Raw genomic sequence first — 22,044 nt, 5'->3', positions numbered from 1 at the left:
CATGAAGGTGGAGCTTTCGTGAATGGCATTTGTGCCCTAATAAAAGGTACCCCAGAGAACTCCCTTGCCCCCTCTGCCACGTGAGGACACGGTGAGAAGGTGGCCATCTGCAGCCCAGAACCTGACCCTGCAGGCACTCTGATGTTGGCTTCCAGCCTCCAGAACTGTGAGAAATAAATTCCTGTTTATAAGCCACTCAGTGTTTTGTTTTAGTAGCCCAGACAGACTAACTTAATATCCCATTTTAAACATGACTTAAACAAGGAGGCAAATGAATTATTTCAGAAGTCCTATGACATGGTAATTGTTGGGAAGTGTAGTAGGTCAGTGATGCTAGGACTCAAAAAGAGCTTCTCTGTGAACTTCTTGATTCTCCTCTCCAGGGTCCAAGTTCACCATAGTGATTTCAAGCATCACGTCCTCACACTGTCTTATCCAGAAGCCAGAAGAAAGGAGATCCTGTCTCACATTCCTCTTGAAGAGCAGAGCAAACCTTCTCAGGAGCTCTCTGTCCCTTGTTGGTCAGGGGTGGGTCCCCCTCAGTGGCAGGGCGTTGGAATAGCCATGAGCGGTGGACTGGTCTGTAGGTACTGGCGTGGTTAGGGAGAAGTCCTCAAGGCACAAGGGCACTTAGTTTCTGAACAGATTGGAGGTTTTATTAATAGAGAAGTGGGGAAATGGGTATTGGGGTTTCCATAGCTCTTGATTCTTCATTCCTAATCTCCCATAACCTCCACATGCAGTACGTTTTTTTTTTCATTTCTGCGTTTCAGCTCTGTAAGGGATCTTGTTTACATGTTTAACTTAGTACGGAGTCTGGGCCTAATGAGTATGTATTGAGTGAATGAATGAATAAATGAACATGGTTACTTCACTGTCTTCCACGGTAGAGTCAAATGAATAGTATAGACCAAGGCTGATAACTGGGTTTATCTTGTTTGCCAACTCAGATCTGGTAATGGTTTCCTAGAGTGATGTGTTGAGAAGGATTCTGAGGCTGCGTCCAGGGTTCAGTAAGAAAGAAAGCTTGGTTCGATTATTACTGTCTATAGTGGGTTGGGAAAGGAGGCTGGTAACATCCATTTCTGATACAAGTGAGTCATTTTTTGCACATTATTAGGTGCCTAATATGAAATGGGTGCTGAGTGTGTTACTGAGATAACAAGATGGGTGGGGTATCCTACCTTGGGAATCCACGTTCAGTGGCCAAGTTAGATGTAAATAAATGGGTATCTGGGTTTTGTTTTTTGTTTTTGTTTTTGTTTTTGTTTTTAATAAAAGCATCCATATTCTGATAAGCATGTTTTTCAAGTTTAAATAATCACTGTAAGCTGCAGTAGAGGTGATACTTGAACTGGTCTCACAAATTGGGTCTGACTCAGGTGGTCTGACTTACTGCTTCCAAGAACTAATCTTGATTTGTTCCTTTCTGGTCTTGAGTTCTTTCTTTCCTGACCTGTCTCCCTTAAGGCAGAATAATAATAGACACCAGCTATTAAACACGTGTTGTGTATGTTCCTGATTTGAATCCTCACAACTCTAGAGTAGCCCCTCTCTTTTGGTTTTGTAGACGGGATAATGGTGCAAAGCTCTCGACTAACAGTGGGAGAACTGACACACTCAGACCATGTCTTTTTCCAAAGCCAGTGCTCTTAAGGGTTCCCATTGCTCTGTGCTGGAGGTGATACAGGAAATACAGAATAGTTCTAAATATTAGCATCATACTTTGACCATTCCAGTCATCAGTGTTTAGAGCCATACCTTAGAAAGAAAGTCTGGTAAACTTGAGAATTTATATCTTCCGTCATCATTTACAGTGATCCGGTTTTGTGAGCTACCTCAGAGTAGGCATTGTGATAAGTCCTTCTAAGAACTATATGAAGACACTGATTATAAACATGATTTTTCAATGTATTTCATTATACAATCAAAAACACCTGATGTTTTAGAGTGGCAAAACACATTTTCAAGTTCATTGAGTACCTTTTGTATGATGGAGCCACATTAAAGATGATAATGTCATATTTAAGGATGTATGGTGTTGAAAGAGATGCAAGAGAAGGAAAGGCTGTATAGCTCCTTGAGCAGGGAACTCCCAGGTGACAGTGTTAGCGTTCTCATTATACTGCAGGGTCTGGGTCTTAGCTTTGTGGATCTGGGAACTCTATTCTTGAGGATTACAGAGGACTGATTAAACTTTAGAGACCTGGGGTGCCTGACTGGCTCAGTAGGTCGTGCACACAACTCTTTATCCCAGGATTGTGAGTACAAGCCCCACGTTGGGCATAGAGCTTACTTGAAAAAAAATGTAGGGAACTGATCTGCATTAACCAAAATCACACCAGATTGACTGATTAAATTATTGATAAGTCCACGTGTCAGTTTCTTGATTTATAAAGGAGGATATGCCATTCCAGTGATTGCTGCCGTAACCATTTATTATGCCCTCAAATTTGAATGGAACCACTGTTGGTAGCTTTGTATTTAACAATATACTTACACTAATTATTTCTTAAAAAGATGCTATCTCCACTTTTCTGTTATGATATTTGAAGATTTAGTTTTCTTACACCCTCGAGATCTTCATTACAGCTTTTGGTTAAATCATTAGTCAGTGGTCACAATGTTATGATGTTACTGTTGGCTGCTGAGCCACGTTGTGTACTATGATGATCTTTTTAAAAAAAATTATTTTTTGTACTTTTTTTTCTTCTTAAGTTTATTTTGAGAGAGGGCACACGTGCAAGCAGGGGAGGGGCAGAGAGAGAGAGAGAGAGAGAGAGAGAGAGAGAATCACATGCAGACTCCATGGCATCAGCACCGAGCCCGACTCGGGGCTCGATCCCACAAACTGTGATCATGACCTGAGCCCGAGATCACCCAGGAGCCCCAACCTTTTCTTTTTTTATAACCTTGTTTTCTCTGGAACTACTAGCCAGCTTCATTAAATTTACTTAATTCCCATATGTCTGTCACTAATACTTAGTAATTTTTCCAGTAAACAGTGTGTAAGCCTGTTAGCTGCTTCTCTAAACACTCCAGGACATTTCAGATCCAGCGGGTCCATTTTCCTTTCCCAGATTCATTTTAGCAGTCCATCTTCCTGTTCCAGTCTGGCAGCTCTTCAGGGCTAGTATACAGTTGTTACCTTGGAACTTACCTATTCTGTGCCCGATTTTCTTTTCCTTGGATATCACGTTTTTGGGTCTCTTGATTTACCTGTTTTATTGAAGCACATGCTCTAAAATGCATAGGAAGAAAAACTTTGAGTCTTTTCATACCTGGAAAAAGTTTTTATTTTACTCTGGATTTTTTTGAGGGGGTGAATTGTCTTAGTATGGGATTTTAGGCAGAGTATTTCTGTGATTTTGAAGGCATGGTCTACTATCTTCCATAAAGTCCCATGTCATTCTGATTTGTGTTCCTTTATTGTGACTTGGTTTTCTTTGTGAATGTTTTTGAGAATTCCTCTTTCATGTTTTTACATTTCACAATAGCCCTCTGTATTGCCCAAACGTATTGACTTAAAAACAATGAACACTTTGTCAGTGATTGCGTCGCTGGGTGTTGAGAGTTCTCCTTGGGTCTCTCACTTCCTGCTTACCTTGCTAGCAGAAGCACTGATGCCTTTTATTCTTGTTATCTTTTCAAGGATGTTTATATAGCAGAGAGCCTTGGAAGGTAGAGATAGCAGCTCCCTCTCTAGCAGAGAACAGGTTTTTTTATTGTCTAGGACAGGTGAAGACAGTGTTTCTGCCCTTGGGTCGGAGACCGAACCGGTTTACCTTGTAGAAGACGTGATTCCCTAAGTTCAGGGTTCCTCAGTTGTGATGCAAACCTGGGCCACACCTTGACCTCCCACGGGACTAGACTAGACGGGCCAGAGGGAACTGACGCCCATACTTCTTGACACTGGATGCGTCTTCTGTTGGTCTTGCTAAGGCATTCTTGTCGCTGTCGTCATTTGGTGGTTCTGCTAAGATGGCCTCGCTCACGTGTCTGGCAGTTGATGTTGGGCTTCTCTTCCCATGTGGACTCTCATGTCAGAAAGACTACTCTTCTGGGGGAGGGGGCGGGGTGCGCCTGGGTGGCTCAGTCAGTTAAGCATCAGACTCTTGATTTTGGCTCAGGTCATGATCTCATGATTTGGGAGTTCGACCCCCATGTCGGGCTTTGTGCTGACAGCCTGGAGCCTGTTTGGGATTCACTCTCTCCCTCTCTCTCTGCTTGTCTCCCCCCCTCCCCAAATAAATAAATATTAAAATTTTTTTTAAAAAAAGAAGAAAGACTACCCTTAGTTACTTTGCATAGGGTTGGCAGCATTCCAAATGTGAGAGTGGAGGCTGTAAAGGCTTCTGACACCTTGAATTACATGCTGTCACTTGTGCTACATTTTGCTGATCACAGTGAATCTTGATGCCAGTTTAAATGAAAGGAATGGGGAAATAAATGCCATTATTTGATGGCAAGTGTGGCAAAGTCGCCCTGCAGACGAGCATATCAGACTAGATGGCAAGAATTATTGTGGCCATCTTTGCATAGCATTTAAGGTTTTTTTCCTCCATTCTCTATGCTGTGTACTTGGTGAGCCCTTTCATTCTAGAGACCTATTTTTCAGTTCGGGGACATTTAAAAATACTGTGTCTTTGATAATTTTTCTTATTTTCTTGTTTCTCTTTTTTGAACTATTATTTAGATATTGGATCTTGCTGGGTTCTCTGAATTTTATCATTCCTACTCTGTTATCTGTTTCTTTGTCTTCTTGGTTCTCCTTTCTGGGAAATTTCCTTCATTTTGCCATATTCATGCTATTGAATTTTTAAATTTCAGCTATTTGGGGCACTTGGGTGGCTCAGTCAGTTAAGCATCTCACTTCGGCTCAGGTCATGATCTCGCAGTCTGTGAGTTGGAGCCCCACATTGGCTCTGTGCTGACAGCTCAGAGCCTGGAGCCTGCTTTGGATTCTGGGTCTCTCCCTCTCTCTGCCCCTCCTTGCTTGCTTGCGCGCGCGCTCTCTCTCTCTCTCTCTCTCTCAAAAATAAACATTAGGAAAAATAAAGACAACTAAATTTCAGCTACCAGATTTTCATTTCTACAGGTTCAGTCCTGTCCTCTGTTCCCTCTGTTCTTCTCTTGTGGATGCAGTATCTTTATTTTTAAGGATATTAATGATTTAAAAAATATTTTTCCTTTTAAAAAACCTTTTTTTTTTTCATCTTGGAGCCTTTCTTTAGTTTTCTAATGATTCTAGGCCTTTTATTCATATTTGAGAGTGAGGGGGACACACACAGATACACGCATACACACACACACTTGGAAACTTTGTAAAAACCGGGTGGGGCTGGCTAAGAGTGCCAGCAATGAGCAGAAATTGACGGAAGTTTCCCGGAAAGATCTACAGGTCTTTCCTCTGGGGTGGTTGAGTTTCTAGAGAAGAATGTTGTAACCTGTGTGTGTTCTGGGAGCAGAGTGGGAGGAAGGGGACTAGGGGCCTCACTGTTAGTGTGACTTTCACAAGGCTGTTTGTCGCACTCTAGCATTTCACCCTCGTATTCCTCCGGGGCAGTGTGGACCTGAGTCCTTACCCTCTTTGGTTCATGGAGAGGATTAGTTGTTTTGGTGTGCAGGGTGAGGAAGGCTACGTGTATCTTACTGTCCCTTCTGTGGACTTCACACAAGCAACCTACCTGTTTGTAGCCCAGAACTTCGGTCTCGTCATCAGTGGTAGTTCTAGCTTCTCCCTTTTGCTCGCTGGGTTATCCTCCTCATTGGCTTTCTGTTTTCCAAAGTTCTGTTGCTGTCTCTTTTCTGCAGCTGTCTCTTCTTTGATCCCTTTTTTCCTTGAGAGTTTTCCTATCATTTTAGTGGGGTTTCCAGAGGAGCATAGGGATAGATAAATGCCCCTGGTCAACCAGCAGCCTCCCTTTCCCTTCTTCTGATAGTTTCTTGGTACAGATCCTGTGCTGGTTCTTGTTTGGATTATTATTTGTTTTCATTGACGTGGTGAGTTCTTCATAGGCCAGTTATTTGTGGTTTAGTGTTGATGAGAGACCAAAGCAGTGTTATTCCTTCTGAGTGTTTTCAGCCTTTGCTTTCTTCCTAGGCAATGAAGATTGGCTACTAGGTGGTCCATTTCCACCCGTGCTGTGCTCGCCAGCTGCTTCAAAGGAGGCACGTCAAGTCTTTGGTTCCCTGTCTCCCCCCACACATTTCTGTGGTGCCAGTCAGGGTCCAGGGCAATACCTGACCCCAACCCACACACTCTTTTCTTACTAGGTAGAAAAAGATTCTTGATTTTGCCTCTCAGGGGGACCCGCTCTTCGGTAGAACAGCTCGTCCGATGATTCCTTTTGCCTTCTTCATCTCACTTGATCTTCCTCGTCTGTGGCAGCACTTTCTCATATATCGGGATTCATAGTTGTAGATGACTGCTAGTGTCCTTGGAGTTGGAGGTTGAATTTTTCTTTTCTGTGGTTCTAGTGACGTATGAGAAGAGGGCAGGAAGTTTGTATTCTTTTTATTTTGTACTGGTTTTTCTCTCTAAAAAAATGAACTTTTCCTAACATTATCCTCCAATTCTGAGGCTGTCTTTTTATTTTTATTTTCGAGAAAGAGAGCGAGCAAGCATGTGACAGGGGAGAGGTGCAGAGGGGGAGAGAGAATCTCAAGCAGGTTCCACACTTGGCATGGACCCCAACGTGGAGTCATGACCCTGGGATCATGACCTGAGCCAAAATTGAGAGATGCTCAACCAACTGAGCAAACCATACCCTCTCCCTTTTCAAATATATATTGAGTATGACTGAACTTATGACTACATACATGGTACTGAAGCCTTTTTCTTGCTTAATTTTTGTTTTATGTTCTTCTAGGGAAGATCCACCAACATGTTCTCAGCCAGACAGTGATGATGAAGCAGAAGAAATACAGGTTGGTTCAGAATAAAACAGCCCATTCTATCATTTCAGTGAGCCCTGAAATGGTTCTCATATTTACATCTTAGTCTATGTTTGGTAAAGTTAGAAATTACATGAAAATCTCACTTTGACATGTACTTTGTTTTCAGGAAAAGATGTCTCTTATTTATGTATCATTTTTAGATGGAGCATTGCTTTGGGGAAGCCCAGTGCACTATCCACATTTAATACTTTGTTTCTGTCCTCTCCGTGCAGTGGTCGGACGACGAGAACACGGCCACGCTAACGGTAAGAGCAGAGCTGTGCCAGCCGGGGCTCAACCTCACACTGTCACCTGGGATATTTCGGGATTTCAATGCAGATCTCGATGGATTCCCATTTACTTATTTTTCTCGTTGGCTTTTATTTATTAAGGTGCATAGTTGGTGCTATGACTTGTTTCTCTTAAGCTCTGAAAGAGGTAATCAAGCCTAACATTAAACTTTGACGTTTCCCAGATCTGTGGAACCTAAAGTGAAATCTCTGTTCACTTATTCAAATATATTTAAATGGCATAAAAATTACAGTTTCTTTCAGGTGAGAGTAATGTGTGGCTTTAACCAGTATCTTGTATCAAAATGTGGAAATGGATTGAGTATTATGGAGTCTTTGAGGATAAGAATGCTGTTGTCTAAGTCAACTTGAAATACATTTTTAATAAAAATATTTTTAAAGGAATGAGTGAAGTAAAACATGTATTTCTAAAAATGTATTAGGTAAATGAAACTTCTTATACTGTGAGACAAGAGAAATTTTTATCAAATTCTCTGCTAATAGACACAAAGGCACAACAAAGGAAACTAGCTTTAGGGGAGGTTATATTCTGATACAATTCTAAATAAGAAGATACTTTTGTTTATTTCAACGGAAGAGACCTGGTATATATAGTACAAGCAAAGTAACTGGAGGTGCTTAAACCAGTGTATTTCCTTAGGTATAAAAAACATGCCATTATATGCAGAAAGGGAAAGTTTCTATGTTTTCCTTTTACTCTGGATGTCATGCAGGTCAGTCACTCTCTGTTCATGACAGTCCTGTTCACTTAAACATACATGGTAGTTATCTACCATATTTAGGGCACTGTAGTGAGTTCCGAGCAAAGGTGAATTTGGGTTGCTTCCTTTCCATTAGGGAGTTCATAAGCCAGCAGGGAAAGATGCCTCACTTTGGGGGTAGATGGCAAAGTGCTGTCAGAACAGACAACAGTTAGAATGTGTCAAGGGAGAAATGATATTTGACCTGGACCCTAAAAAGGTTAAGGATTATCAGTTCTAACTCCTGTTATCTAATAGATGGATAGATTGGGAAATTAATAACTTACATGTGTGTATATCTACCAGACTCTGTTCTCCAAGGCCTGGGAGCTGTCATGTAGTGACATCATGGCAGCAGTGAGCACACCAAGTGTTTTGTTCGTGGTTTCTAGATACCGTTCTCCACTGAAAGAAATTGAAGCTCCTTGGAGAAAGTCAAGACCAGGGGTCAGAAAGTGAAGATGAACCTGTGACAGCTTGTGTCAGAAAGTAAGCAGGAGGCAGACATGACTAGAAGGACCCAGAGGCCAGCTTGAATAGGCCAACCCCCGGCCAGAGAGCGGAGTCTCAAAACAGGGACGTTAGTGAAGTGTCACCATTTATTAAAATGAGAGTCTGTGATCCCATACTGACAAACAAATGGTTATATTAACTAAACGGAGCAGAGGGGAAAACCCTTTAGAGTAGAAAAGGCACAAGATCACAAATGTAGAAGGAATTACAGACTTGGAAATCACCATTTGGCAATGATCATAGTAACTGATGGGGTAGATGTTAAAGCCATTGGGTGAATATTTGGTGAGAAAGAGGCTATTTAAGTATTCTCAAAGTATTTCCACCAAAATTACTTACTAATTATAAAGAGGAAAATGGTAACTTTACAGAGGAAAGACATGGCAGCCAAGTGATCAAAGTTAACCTTGTCAGTGATGGGACAAACCGACATTGTGTGCCTCCTGATACAATACACTAAGGACACATCACCTGCCAAAAATCCATAACCTAAATCTAATCATGAGGAAGCATCCAGCATACTCAACTCTTTGGAAATTATACAGAATAACTGCTTTGTACTCTTCAAAAACAGCAAGGTCATGAAAGATAACAACAGGAAGAAGGATTAAAGGATATTAAAGAGATAAAACAGCTAAATGTAATCAATGGCAACCTGATCCTCGGTCAGAAAAATTTTTTCTTTTGCTATAAAAGACATTATTGGGGGAAATGGGCACATTGTGAATAAGATCTGCAGATGAGATGATGGTATTCTGTCATTTGTTGGCTCCCTCGTTTTGATAATTTTGTAGGTTATATAAAAGAATGTTACTGCTTTTTAGGAACCATCCTGAAGTATTTAGGGGTAAAAAGGCATTGGGACTTCTACTTACTTTAAGAATGTAAGAAAAAAAGTTTGTTTTATGTGTGCATATGTATAAATAAATGCATATATCTGCATAGATCTATAAGAGAGATTTGGGGCAGGGAAGGATAAAACAAACATGGTAAATGCTTGGGTGAAGAGTATCTGGAAATTCTGATTATTCTTCTTTTAAGCCTTCTGAAGGACTGAAATTATTTCAAAATAAAAAGTCACTAAAGTGATTGGGTTTCACTGGCTGGAACTAGATGTTGTTGGGCAGGGGAGCATTCATAGTAGCACACTCTTAGTGGAGGAATGTGAGCCAAGGTCCAAGGGCAGGTAATACATGGTATTGGCGAATGGTAATAGTCCATTAATCTAGATACAAAGACATGGAACTAAAAATTAAAACACAGTCCAGGTGGGTAAATCTCAAAAGTGAGAGCTGTTTGCTGAAGGTATACATATCAATGACAGCAGTTATGTTAAATTTTTTAAATGCTATAATTCGTGGTCAGTCACATGTATCATTAATTATAAAATCATGACTCTGGAAGAATATGCCTGAGTCTGTAATGCTGGTTGCCTTTGGGGAGGGGGAAGGGTTAGGATTAGGGAAGAGAGTAAGGAGGTAAGGAACTTCATTTGTATTGTCACTTGGTTCCCTTAAGAGATTTAAACATCTGGGTTAAGTATACCAAATTGTTGAATATATGGGTCCAGGAACATGAATATATATATATTTTTGTATATTTTAAACATTTCATGATTTAAAAAAAATGTAAGAAGAAATATCCTTTCTTAATGGGTATGGTAGGTGTAGTTGGAAAGACAGGAGAGTTTGGATCACAGAAAGTCCACAGATAAGATAAAAAAGAGTAGATTTTACCTCACAACAGGAACCTTTGCCCAGAAAACTGAGGTGTTTTGCATATTTAAAATCGACTCACTGAGTGAGGAGCTTAAAATGATCTGTTGAAAGATAATTTTCAGAAAAAGGTAGAATCATGGCTCCCATATTGAAATAAAACTCTTTGACACATGTTGAAGGTTTTATTTAACTCTTGAGGGAGCTAGGCAGATATTTTAACTGGTTCCAAAGGGAAACCAAAGAAGAGACACCTTTGTAGATTAGAAATACTGAAATGAATATGTAAATGAGGCATGATTGGTTTTGCCTCCTTCAAGGGTGGGAGGAAGACTGCTGGATTTCTCTCAGCCAGGATAGAATTTGTGTGTCCAAAAGAAGTACTTTTCATTGTCATCATTTACCTGCAATTCACCGAGACGTAAAGCCACTCGTCGACCTGGCTACAGTCAGATAATCCAGGGGGTGCGCTGTGGGTGCACAATACGGTCTTCCACGAAGCACGCATTTGTCTCCACAGTATGGAAACTTTTCATAATTTAAATTTGTTTTTGGATCCTGATAGCAGGATTTCTTTCTTTTTTTTTTTTAATTTTTTTTTTCAATGTTTATTTATTTTTGGGACAGAGAGAGACAGAGCATGAACGGGGGAGGAGCAGAGAGAGAGGGAGACACAGAATCGGAAACAGGCTCCAGGCTCTGAGCCATCAGCCCAGAGCCTGATGCGGGGCTCGAACTCACGGACCGCGAGATCGTGACCTAGCAGGATTTCCTAAAGTGGAATAATTTGAGGATTTGAGGAACTCTGTCACCTCTTAAAATATAATACGTAAATACAAAGCAATCTGAACTGTTACGGGTTAGGAAAATTAAATTGTCTTGTCTTTGAAGATTGAATCCCTTCATGTTATAAAATTTGTATAACTGCCATTCATCGAAAATATTGCTACAGCAGATTTTTGAGAAGCGTTTTTATGGATAGAACCCTGGCGAGCCATATTAGCAACTTCAGGGGATCGTAAGGAAATTACTGGCTTAATAGGGATCCTGATTGCTTCTCAATGGGGAGAGGCCAATGGAAAATAAAGGACTCAAGGCTGTTACTCATTTTGAAAGCCTCTCTGAATGGCTGCAGTTTAATTTCCTGTGTCTAAACTGAAGGTGTCCGCAAAAATGGATGCGGTGGCACATATGAAAGATGCTGCGAGCTGGTTTAGAAGTCACAGACCTCTGTAGCATAAGGAAGGGAGTCCAGCCTGCTCTCCCTTCTTTACTCACTAGCCTGTTGCTTAACGCTGGTTTCTAGTTTGGGGAATAGGCCACCATTTTTTTTAAATGACATTTTTTTTGGTGTGTTTTCCAAGCTCTTGACACAGTTTGCTCCCTGTCGCAACTGGATTAGATGATGGGGGTCAACAGAAGCCATTTGGTTCTTTTTGCAGTGTGCAGTTGAGCTAATTCTAGACCCATTCTAACTTTTCCCCCCTCTGGAAGAACTGGTCATTACTGGACTTTTTCAGAATTTGCATTTGCCCAGTAGGGGGCGGCAAATATAAACGGATAACGTGCCCATAGGGAATCTGTTCATATTTTCGTCTTCTGTCCCCTGCAGGCTCCACTTCCACGTCTGTTACTCCCCTTTTCTCTACTCGTGTCCAACTCCTCCCTAGCTAGTGACATAAGGCTCACGGCAGAGCGTTCCTTCACACATTTTGGACATTTTGATTACTTGCTTATATAAAATACACATTTTAAAATCAGCCAAAAAGGAAAGAACATTTTAACTTAACCAAGGTCCTATTTTTGAGTGTGTTTATATTAAAACTTGTCTGGAAATAGCGGTGTTTAAATATGGCTAAGCACATCATTTATTTCTCATTCTTATGAAGCCTTTTGAGGATATGTCCAAGAATCTTTTCCTCTAGATGGAAAGGCTTCTGGCCCTTTAAATGGGAGGTGTTAATTTCTGAACGTTGGAATATGTGTACAGGTGACATTTCATCTGTCTCTTTTCACTTCATAACTGTGGGTTCTGTAGATGTGAAGAGAACCATTCAGTCCTTCCTCACATCCCCAGATGCCTCATGATGTCTGTCTTTTTAGCTATGTGGGCTTCGATGGTTTTAGAAAGTGCCATTTGGGCGCTTGTTATTATTTTTTCCCCCCTTTCTGGTAAATATTTGATCATTGATTTTTTTTGGCTCAGTTCAGAAATTCTGATAGTACTGTGTATTCCAACTTTTAACACGCTTAATTGTTTGAGATTTTGATCTTGTTTTCTATATTTATTGTGACATTATTGACATGCCCAAATGCTTTCTTCTTTCTCTATAGGCACCAGAATTTCCCGAGTTCACCACTAAGGTCCAAGAAGCTATCAATTCCCTGGGGGGCAGTGTATTTCCTAAGCTTAACTGGAGTGCCCCAAGGGTAGGAACATATCAGTAAATCTCTCACTGTTTGAAATATTCTTTGTTTTGCTATTTCTTTCTTTTTATATCCCACACAGATATAATTTTATTCCTAATTCTAGGGAAAATACTGTGGAATTTATTTTTATTTTCCTCCTGCTATTTTCCTGATTTAGCACTTCCCTGGGTTTGTAAAATACTATATATTTTGCCAGAAGACAGTTGCAATCTCTCATGTTGCTGATCATGCTAGAAATCTGAGGAAATCCATTCTCTGCCCCTTTTCAAAACTTCAGCTGTTCACAGTGTGTAACAGGAAATTTTCTCTTTTGAAAAGTACTGAAAATTAAAACATCACAAGACCAGGGCACCTGGGTGACTCAGTCGGTTGGGCGTCTGACTTGGGCTCAGGTCATGATCTCACGGTTCGTGGGTTTGAGCCCCATGTGGGGCTCTGTGCTGACAGCTCACAGCCTGGAGCCTGCTTGGGATTCTGTGTCTCCCTCTCTCTCTGTCCCTCCCCTTGTCTCTCTCTCCTTCAAAATAAACATTAAAAAAAAAAATTAAAATGTCAAAACACCTAAAAAATAGAGCCGTTTGGGAAATCAACAGACGTTTTCTTAAATTGTGTTTTATTATAATAGTGCATTGACAAGATTTTTTTTTTTTTTATTAAGGTTTGTGGAAAAATTTGGGTTTTTTTTCCTAATCCAATAGAAAACAACTATGTCAGCAAAGCTCCTTTAAGGAATCAAAGACTTATTTACATTTTCAAAAATCATCACATGTGCCTATCTTTGCTTATTCTAAAGTGAAAGATAAATTCTACCTCATCTAGCCTGTATTTTTACTTACTAAAATTAGTTACACATGTATAGAATTAAAATTTTTTATACAATTTAAATTTTTAAAAGATCTATATGCTTGCTTCCCAAATAAGCAGATCCTAACATTTCTTTTTCTTCACCATTTCTTCCTCTTCAGAGGCAACTGCTTTCACATATTTCAGTGCGTTTTTTGTTATTTTCCTCTACTTTATTCTTTAGCTATAGCTATAATACTCATTATTGCTGCCCATTTGGGAATGAGAAGATTATGCTCATTCCTCTCTTTCCCATTGTTTTATATTCCATTCTCCTTCTTCGAGTAATAGCATGTTTTCATTAGGTCAGGACTCCCTGTTTCTCCTGTTAGGGTAACACAGACAGTGTATGCACATCTGATACATGCTTCACAAGATGATGTAGTTTTCTTTTTTTTTTTTTTTTAACGATTATTTATTTTGAGAGAGAGCTCATGCATATGCATGCATGGAGGGGCAGAGAGAGAAGGGGGGAGAGAATCCCAAGCAGGCTCTTCAGTGTCAGCGTAGAGCCTGATGTGGGGCTCGATTTCACAAACCTTGGGACATCACGACCTGAGCCGAAATCAAGAGTCAGATGCTTAGCCTGACTGAGCCACCCAGGCACCCCAGGATGATGCAGTTTTCTTACTCAACCTTTTGTTTTTCCTGGAGTTTATGGTTTTCTACGCATAAACCGTTGTTTCAGTGGAGGGAAATCTATGGTCAGTGTACCATTTTCAACTAGAAGCTCAACATCTTTTTCATTGGGGGAAATTATAAAGAAGCTACTATAACAAAGTCATTGAGACTCATTTGTAGTTTGTATATGAACAGTAATTTGAATCATTCCTTACTGCTGAACTGGGCTGAGGCTTTCCACTTAAGATGGGTATATTATTTTGGTTTTGAGTTATTAATGTGTTCATTTATATTTTATTTTCTCTGTGCCTACCATGTGCCACTGCTTTCTTTCACATAGTGTGGACAATTTTTGGATAGTTTTTTGCAAACATTAATTTTCTTAAAATCACATTCCTGTCCTGTGTCTGATCTATGGGAGAAGTATGCTGTGTAAGTGACTTAATTATTCTGTCCTTTTTAGGCATGTTCTGCTAAGCTTTGTGCCTCACATGCCTGCTCTTGTTACCTTTTTTTGGTTCATGTGTGTGAGACATTCACCGTGTAAAGCTGTGATGGTGCAGATTGATAGACATGGGTCTAAACTCCAGTCCTCACAGTTCAGGTGTCCCAGCTGTCACTGCCCAGAAACAAGAAGAGAGAAAGGATCTCCTTTTTCTTAGAGAGTAGCTGGTCAGACTCTTTACACCTTGATCGTTGAGCTGAAGTGTCAGATTTCTAATAATTCTTCACCCCTCTTTTCATCATCCGTGAGAAAAACACAGGGAAGTGCTTGCGCCTGAGCGGGATGGTGAGGACCTGTGTGTTTGTAACCCAGCGTCCCCCATGCAGCGGCCCCGCTCTTCACTGTTTCGAAGTATAATTTGAAATTGGACAGTACAGCTAAAATGTCTTACCTCAACTTTTTCTTTAAACGTAATGTGCATTGTTGATTCTGTGTATAGAACTGAGCTTCATTCATAACAACTAACTTGGAATGTACCCTAAGTAGCATGTGCTTTGTCATTTAGGATGCGTACTGGATAGCAATGAACAGTTCTCTGAAATGTAAAACCCTCAGCGACATCTTTCTGTTGTTCAAGAGCTCTGATTTCATCACTCGTGACTTCACTCAGCCGTAAGTATGTCTCTTGATCTCCCATGTCAGTAGGTTCAGTACTTGTGAGAAGTTTTCTGAAGGCGAAATGCCATTACTTCTAGTACTGTTAAAAACAGCAGTTCCATAGAATAGACCTATTAAAGCAACGTTCCTTTTCCTTTGATAGTAAATGCTCCACAATGAATATTCCTAAATATCAAGGGCTTTCTTTATATCTGCTTATTAAGTATTTTGATAATTTTTTAATTGAAAAACCAATATATGCTCATCATAGAAAAACAAAATTAGGGATTCGAGCTAAACAAAGGAAAGTAAGCACCCATGATCTCACCACAGTTGGTTTTATATACTTCCAGAATTCTTTCTTTGCATACGTCTAATAAAGATATGCCTGTCCCTAACCATATTCTGATTTTTTTTTTAAAGACAGAAATGGGATCATGTAGTTCACACTGCTTAGTAGACTGCAGTGTATAATTAACATCTTTATGTGTCATTAAATACTTGTGTATATCATGGTTTAAAATTACCTTAATGGTATTCCACTGGATAGCTATGGCATAACTTGTTTGATCAGCCCTCTATTTTTATACAGTCCTGCCATGAATATCCCTGTGCTAAATTTTTGTGCATGTTCCTAATTTTTTTCTTTTTTAGAATAAATTTCTGGAAGTGGAATTGCTGTTTTCCTTTCTTTGCCAGTTAATTCTGTAACTAAAGAACTTGACCCTGTGCTGTCTTTATCATAGGCAGGTAATGCACCTGCACTGTTGACCTGTCGGTGGGCTCTTTATACTCTTGTTCTGTCACCAAATAGCAGGTATTCTTCTAGATTGCCCATCCTACCCATCTTTTTTTTTTCTTTTTTCTTTTTTTTTTTAATATTTATTTATATTGGGGTCAGGGGGAGAGAGAGAGGGGGAGAGAGAGAGAGACACACACACACACACACACACACACAGACTGCTCACAAGCAGGGGAGCGGCAGAGAGAGGAGACAGAGTCTGAAGCAAGCTCCAGGCTCTGAGCTGTCGGCACAGAGCCCGATGCAGGGCACGAACCCATGAGCTGTGAGATCATGACCTGAGCCAAAGTCAGTCACTTCACTGACTGAGCCACACAGGCCCCCCTTCCATCCCTCCCATCTTAAACCATCAATTCACTTAAACTAATACTTAAACTGACCTCTCAAGTGAAGTGTCTCACAAAATCCAGCAACTAAGCAGGTGAGCAGGGGTGCAAACACGGGGTGCGCACTTGCCACTTCTTGCCCATCTGTCCGTGTAGTTCACCCTGCCCATTCACCCCATTTCAACCTCAGATCTTTTTTTGAGGAACCTGGAACCAAACAATAAATTCATTGCACGTCGGTTGTCTATCTACCCTTTTATATCTGAGTTTGGTACGTCAGGCATTGACTTTAGTATTACAGTAATCAAAGAAATGAAATTCAGTAATAATAAATGAGTGTGGTTATGTTGTAATGTTATTACAAAGGGGTTTTACCTGTATTGATATTTTTGGTTCATCTACAGAAGAAAGCTTCGTATTGTTTTGATATTTCATTGTCCACCTTTTATGATCATGTTGGCACAGATATTACTAGGTGTTTGGTGGCCCTTGTTTTAGTGATAATGCAGTGGCATTTCCATTCCAGGAGAGACCCTCTGGTTAGAGGAAGTGATGGCTATCTACTTTGTCCATTATAAAGCTTTTTTTTTTTTTTTTTTTTTTAAGTAGGTTTCATGCCCAGCGTAGAGCCTAATGCAGGGCTTGCAGTCATGACCCTGAGATCAAGACCTGAGCTGAGATCAAGAGTCAGACGTGGGGTACCTGAGTGTCTCAGTCCGTTAAGCATCCAACTTCGGCTCAGGTCATGATCCCATGTTTGTGGGTTCGATCCCCGCATCAGGCTCTGTGCTGACAGCTCAGAGCCTGCAGCCTGCTTAAGATTCTAGGTCTCCCTCTCTTTCTGCCCCTCCCTCTCTCTCTACCCCTTCCTTGCTGTCTGCCCCTTCCCTGCTCGTGCTCTGTCTCTCAAAACATAAAATAAAAACTTAAAAAAAAAATAAGTCGGATGCTTAACCAGCTGAGCCACCCAGGCACCCCCATTATAAAGCTTTTTGATATCTAATGCTTTAAGTAAAGAGGCCTTAAAATACATTACATTAAAAAATGCTCTGTGCCTGTTAGTTCTTCAGATACAGGCTTTCATGTACCTTTAATACTAGTTGCATTGAGAGTATGAGGACATCTTTTCCTTTCCAAAAATAACTATAAGTCACTTTTAATTCTCTGTGGCTAGTGGTGTTTTACATCACCTTTGCAGTTTGGTGAACTGCTGCTTCTTCCCAGCTCACTTCTCTCTCTCCTTGTGCATGAATGTAACCGGGACTCCAGTAGAAGATGGAAATACCCGTCAGTTGTTTTGTATTCTGTACTCTTTGATTTTTGCATGAGGGGGAAGTAAAGTCAGCAAGTGAATTTGAGGCCCCGGATTAAGAGCGTTTATCCGAAGAATACCAGCCTTCTCTTAGTCTAAATAATTGAGAGTCGGCAGGAGCAAACCCCAAGCACAGAGCTTGCAGCCTTTCATCTGGGTGGCTCTGAGTCATCACCCATTTCTGGAAACGTTTGTCGGTAGTAAGCTGCATGCCAGTAAGTCTTGTCACTGCGCAGAAATCTTTATTGACAGGATCTCCACCGAAAAATGAACTTGTGTCATATTAGTCCTTTCAGGACCCCTTAAAGATTAAATTAGGAGTCTAATTTTTTAAAGTAGACAGGATTGGGGCGCCTGGGTGGCGCAGTCGGTTAAGTGGCCGACTTCAGCCAGGTCACGATCTCGCGGTCCGTGAGTTCGAGCCCCGCATCAGGCTCTGGGCTGATGGCTCAGAGCCTGGAGCCTCTTTCCGATTCTGTGTCTCCCTCTCTCTCTGCCCCTCCCCCGTTCATGCTCTGTCTCTCTCTGTCCCAAAAATAAATAAACGTTGAAAAAAAAAATTAAAAAAAATAAAAATAAAAAAATAAAGTAGACAGGATTGTATTAATGGTTTAATCTCTTTCCTTCTGTTGGCTAGAAAATTGGCCTAAATCTGTTTAGTAATTTGTTTGCACAAGTTAGTTACTAGAGCCCAAACCAGAATATGATATCAGTCAATGTCATGCTAAATGTTTACAGTATTTTATAGTAAAGTTAGGTTATAGTAAGGTTATAAATGCCTCCCCCTAGCAATGCTTCAAATTAAAATATAGTAAAATATTGTAAAGAACTTTATTTTATAAGAATTTAATTACTAAATAATAAGGAATATTATAAATAATAATAAATATAAGCATAGACCATAATAAGGCATTATGGGGTATTATATAATCTGTGATATGTATAAGATTATATAATATTATGAAAGTGACATTATGTTGTTTATACTATTTTGGGGCTTGCCTCAAAAAAAGAAACAAAAACATTACAGTTAACAGAGGGCCAACTCAAAGCACTTGACACATGCAGAGTTTTAAAAAATATATTATTTAACAAGGACTCTGGAGCTTGGGTGTTTCTGGGGTTGGTTGAGCAGGTCCTCGAGGTCTCCAGGGACCCCGGCTCTTTCAGTGTTTACGCACTCTCATCCTTGGCTCGCTGGCTTGGTATCTGGGATTATCACCCTATGGTTACGTGATTGCTGCTGTGGTTCTGAACATCACATGAAGACCTGACAGTATCTGCACCAGAAATAGAAGGGGTGGTGTGTTTCCTCTCACTCTTCTCCGTGTGTGAGCAAGTAGAGCATTCTGGAAGCTCTCCAGGAGACTTCCTTTCAGACTCATTGGTCGCACAGTGTGACCAGCCTAATCCAGCGATGGTCAGGGAACAGAAATGCCGTGACTGGTTTGGACCGGGGCTGTCACACGTGAGCACGCGTCAGAATCACCTGATGGGTTTGGTGAAACAGAGATTGCATTGCTGGTCCCCTCCCCGAGTTTCGGTTTAGTAGGCTGGGAGCCAGGTGCAAGAATAATACGATTTCTAAAATATTCCCAGGTTATCCTGATGATGCTTGGGCAGGTCCACACCTTGAGGACCGCTGAGGTTAACCGGCACGTGCATCCCTGGCATTCGGGAGGGTAACGAGAACGTGAGTGCTTCCTGATGTGTTAGCAAGGATGGAGGTTGGAAAGAGCTAGCGGGAGACCAGTACTGTCGGCCACAGCTGTAATCCAAGACAGAATATTAAATACTCTTCTTTTTCCCGTTCCTCAACTGGTTATGGTACACAGGAAGCTTTAAAAAGTGGAAGTTGAAGTATGACACATTGAATGCAGTGTGTCTGCACTGTACTCACTGAGCAAATTATTGGCCCAGATGTAAACATTTTATGTGGTTAGACTTGTCGAATATCATGGCTGCTTTCAGTAATTATTTTCTTGATTAAGTGGCACTTCAGTAGGCCAAGGCAAGAAAATAATATTCGCTATTCAATTGGCATTTAGAAGAAAGGGCTGAGCAAATAAAAAAATTAACCCATTAAGTGTTTGTCTGAGGGACTTGTCACTTACGAGATAGGTTTGACTAGAGGTCAGGAAATTTCACTTGGCTTAGTAATTTAACTGCTATGCTCGACATAATTTGTATGCATTTTTTTTTAATGTTTATTTTTGAGAGAGAGAGAGAGCACAAGTAGGGGAGGGACAGAGAGAGAGGGAGACAGAGTCCGAAGCGGGCTCCAGGCTCTGAGCTGTCAGCACAGAGCCTGACGCAGGGCTCGAACCCACGAACTGTGAGATCATGACCTGAGTCGAAGTCAGACACTCAGCCAACTGGGCCACCCAGGCTCCCCAATTTGTATGCATTCTTAAGATTATTATAAAACTGGTTATTAAACATAAAATTCAGCAAATAGTCTCAGGAGTAAAATTTTGTGTGTGTTAGACCTTTATGATTAAAAAAAAATTTTTTTTTTTTAATGTTTATGTTTTGAAGGAGAGAGACACAGAGCTTGAGCAGGGAAGGGGCAGAGAGAGAGAGGGAGACACAGAATCCGAAGCAGGCTCCATGCTCTAAGCTGTCAGCACAGAGCCCGATGCTGGGCTCGAACTCAACAAGCTGTGAAGTCGTGACCTGAGCCGAAGTCGGACACTCAGCCGACTAAGCCACACAGGTGCCCTTGTGCCTTGTGACTTTTAAGACCCATTTAATTAGTTGACACTTTTCTGCTATAGATTATATTAATTTTAGATAGCATATTTTATCTTTTTTTTATTAAAAAAAAATTTTTTTTTCAACGTTTATTTATTTTTTGGGACAGAGAGAGACAGAGCATGAACGGGGGAGGGGCAGAGAGAGAGGGAGACACAGAATCGGAAACAGGCTCCAGGCTCTGAGCCATCAGCCCAGAGTCTGACGTGGGGCTCGAACTCACGGACCGCGAGATCGTGACCTGGCTGAAGTCGGATGTTTAACTGACTGCGCCACCCAAGCGCCCCATATTTTATCTTTTTGAAGAAAAATTCTATGAAAAAAATATTTTTTAATTTTTTTTTTTTTTTTTTTTTTTACGTTTAGCTATTCTTGAGACAGAGAGAGACAGAGCATGAACGGGGGAGGGGCAGAGAGAGAGGGAGACACAGAATTGGAAACAGGCTCCAGGCTCTGAGCTGTCAGCACAGAGCCCGACGTGGGGCTCGAACTCACGGACCACGAGATCATGACCTGAGCCGAAGTCGGCCGCTTAACCGACTGAGCCACCCAGGCGCCCCTCTATGAAAATTTGAATGAATACACCCAATGATCCTTTGTTCAGTATCGTTTTATTTTTATCTTTCCTTTTCTACCACGGGTGAAATCTGAAATGGAGTCTGTGCCCCAGTGCTCCTAACTTGGTTCCTCACAAGCAGTAAAGTCTACATCACCACAACTTTGATACTGCATGTCCCCTGGCTTTACAGTTTTCTTTTCTCTTTTTTTTTTTTCTGCCCATGATTTATACTTTTTCTTATACTTAATAATTGTTTCCTCTGAGGTATAATGTCAGCTTTCAAGTTTTTTAAAACGCTTACCAACGGGGCGCCTGGGTGGCGCAGTCGGTTAAGCGTCCGACTTCAGCCAGGTCATGATCTCGCGGTCCGTGAGTTCGAGCCCCGCGTCAGGCTCTGGGCTGACGGCTCAGAGCCTGGAGCCTGTTGCCGATTCTGTGTCTCCCTCTCTCTCTGCCCCTCCCCCGTTCATGCTCTGTCTCTCTCTGTCCCAAAAATAAATTTAAAAAAGTTGAAAAAATAAAAAAATAAAACGCTTACCAACGAGAATTGTGCCCTAGGAAAACATCTAGGATGGCACTTTAAAGCATTAATGATTGTGGTTACTGCCACTTGAGAAAACTTTAGTGATGATGTTTTCTCATTACTTAATAAAAATGCTGAAATTGCGATCTCAGTCAGTGGACTTAGGCTATACTAAGTTACCCACGGTAAATTCATACAGGTGATACTCTCAAAGTTTACCAACACCATGATTCTCCTTCCCCCCACCTGCCATGTGATGGGCACAAGTTAGAGACCATCCCGTGTGAGTAGGTGATCTTGTAAATCTGTACCTCCGATGCCAGAGTCTCACCCCTTACCCCCAGCAAATAGGATTCATCTTCAACTTAAATGTTTTCCACTGGTGTATTCTGTTTTCATCTCCCTCTAGCTCTTTCTTGTACAGTGTATTTCTTTTTTTTTTTTTTTATTAAATTTTTTTTTTTCAACGTTTATTTATTTTTGGGACAGAGAGAGACAGAGCATGAACGGGGGAGGGGCAGAGAGAGAGAGGGAGACACAGAATCGGAAACAGG

The 22,044-nt window shown here is 40.9% G+C and overlaps 1 protein-coding gene across 5 annotated transcripts in view; it reads left to right on the top strand.

Moving 5' to 3' along the window:
* CDC123 (cell division cycle 123) overlaps window positions 1-22,044 on the top strand; it is a 60,947-nt gene that overhangs the window by 10,379 nt on the left and 28,524 nt on the right. For 3 of the 5 annotated variants that reach the window (XM_040451439.1, XM_040451436.1, XM_040451437.1), the window contains 4 exons: window positions 6,873-6,930; window positions 7,173-7,205; window positions 12,553-12,648; window positions 15,123-15,229. In XM_040451439.1, the coding sequence (XP_040307373.1) occupies window positions 6,873-6,930; window positions 7,173-7,205; window positions 12,553-12,648; window positions 15,123-15,229 (294 nt within the window). The remainder of the gene's footprint in view (window positions 1-6,872; window positions 6,931-7,172; window positions 7,206-12,552; window positions 12,649-15,122; window positions 15,230-22,044) is intronic. The other 2 variants (XM_040451438.1, XM_040451441.1) reach the window with 1 other exon arrangement.

Source organism: Herpailurus yagouaroundi, unplaced genomic scaffold, assembly GCF_014898765.1.
Source record: "Herpailurus yagouaroundi ecotype Mexico unplaced genomic scaffold, PumYag 203, whole genome shotgun sequence".
NCBI classification, from domain to species: Eukaryota; Metazoa; Chordata; class Mammalia; order Carnivora; family Felidae; genus Herpailurus; species Herpailurus yagouaroundi.
This window is presented reverse-complemented; position numbering and strand designations above follow the sequence as displayed.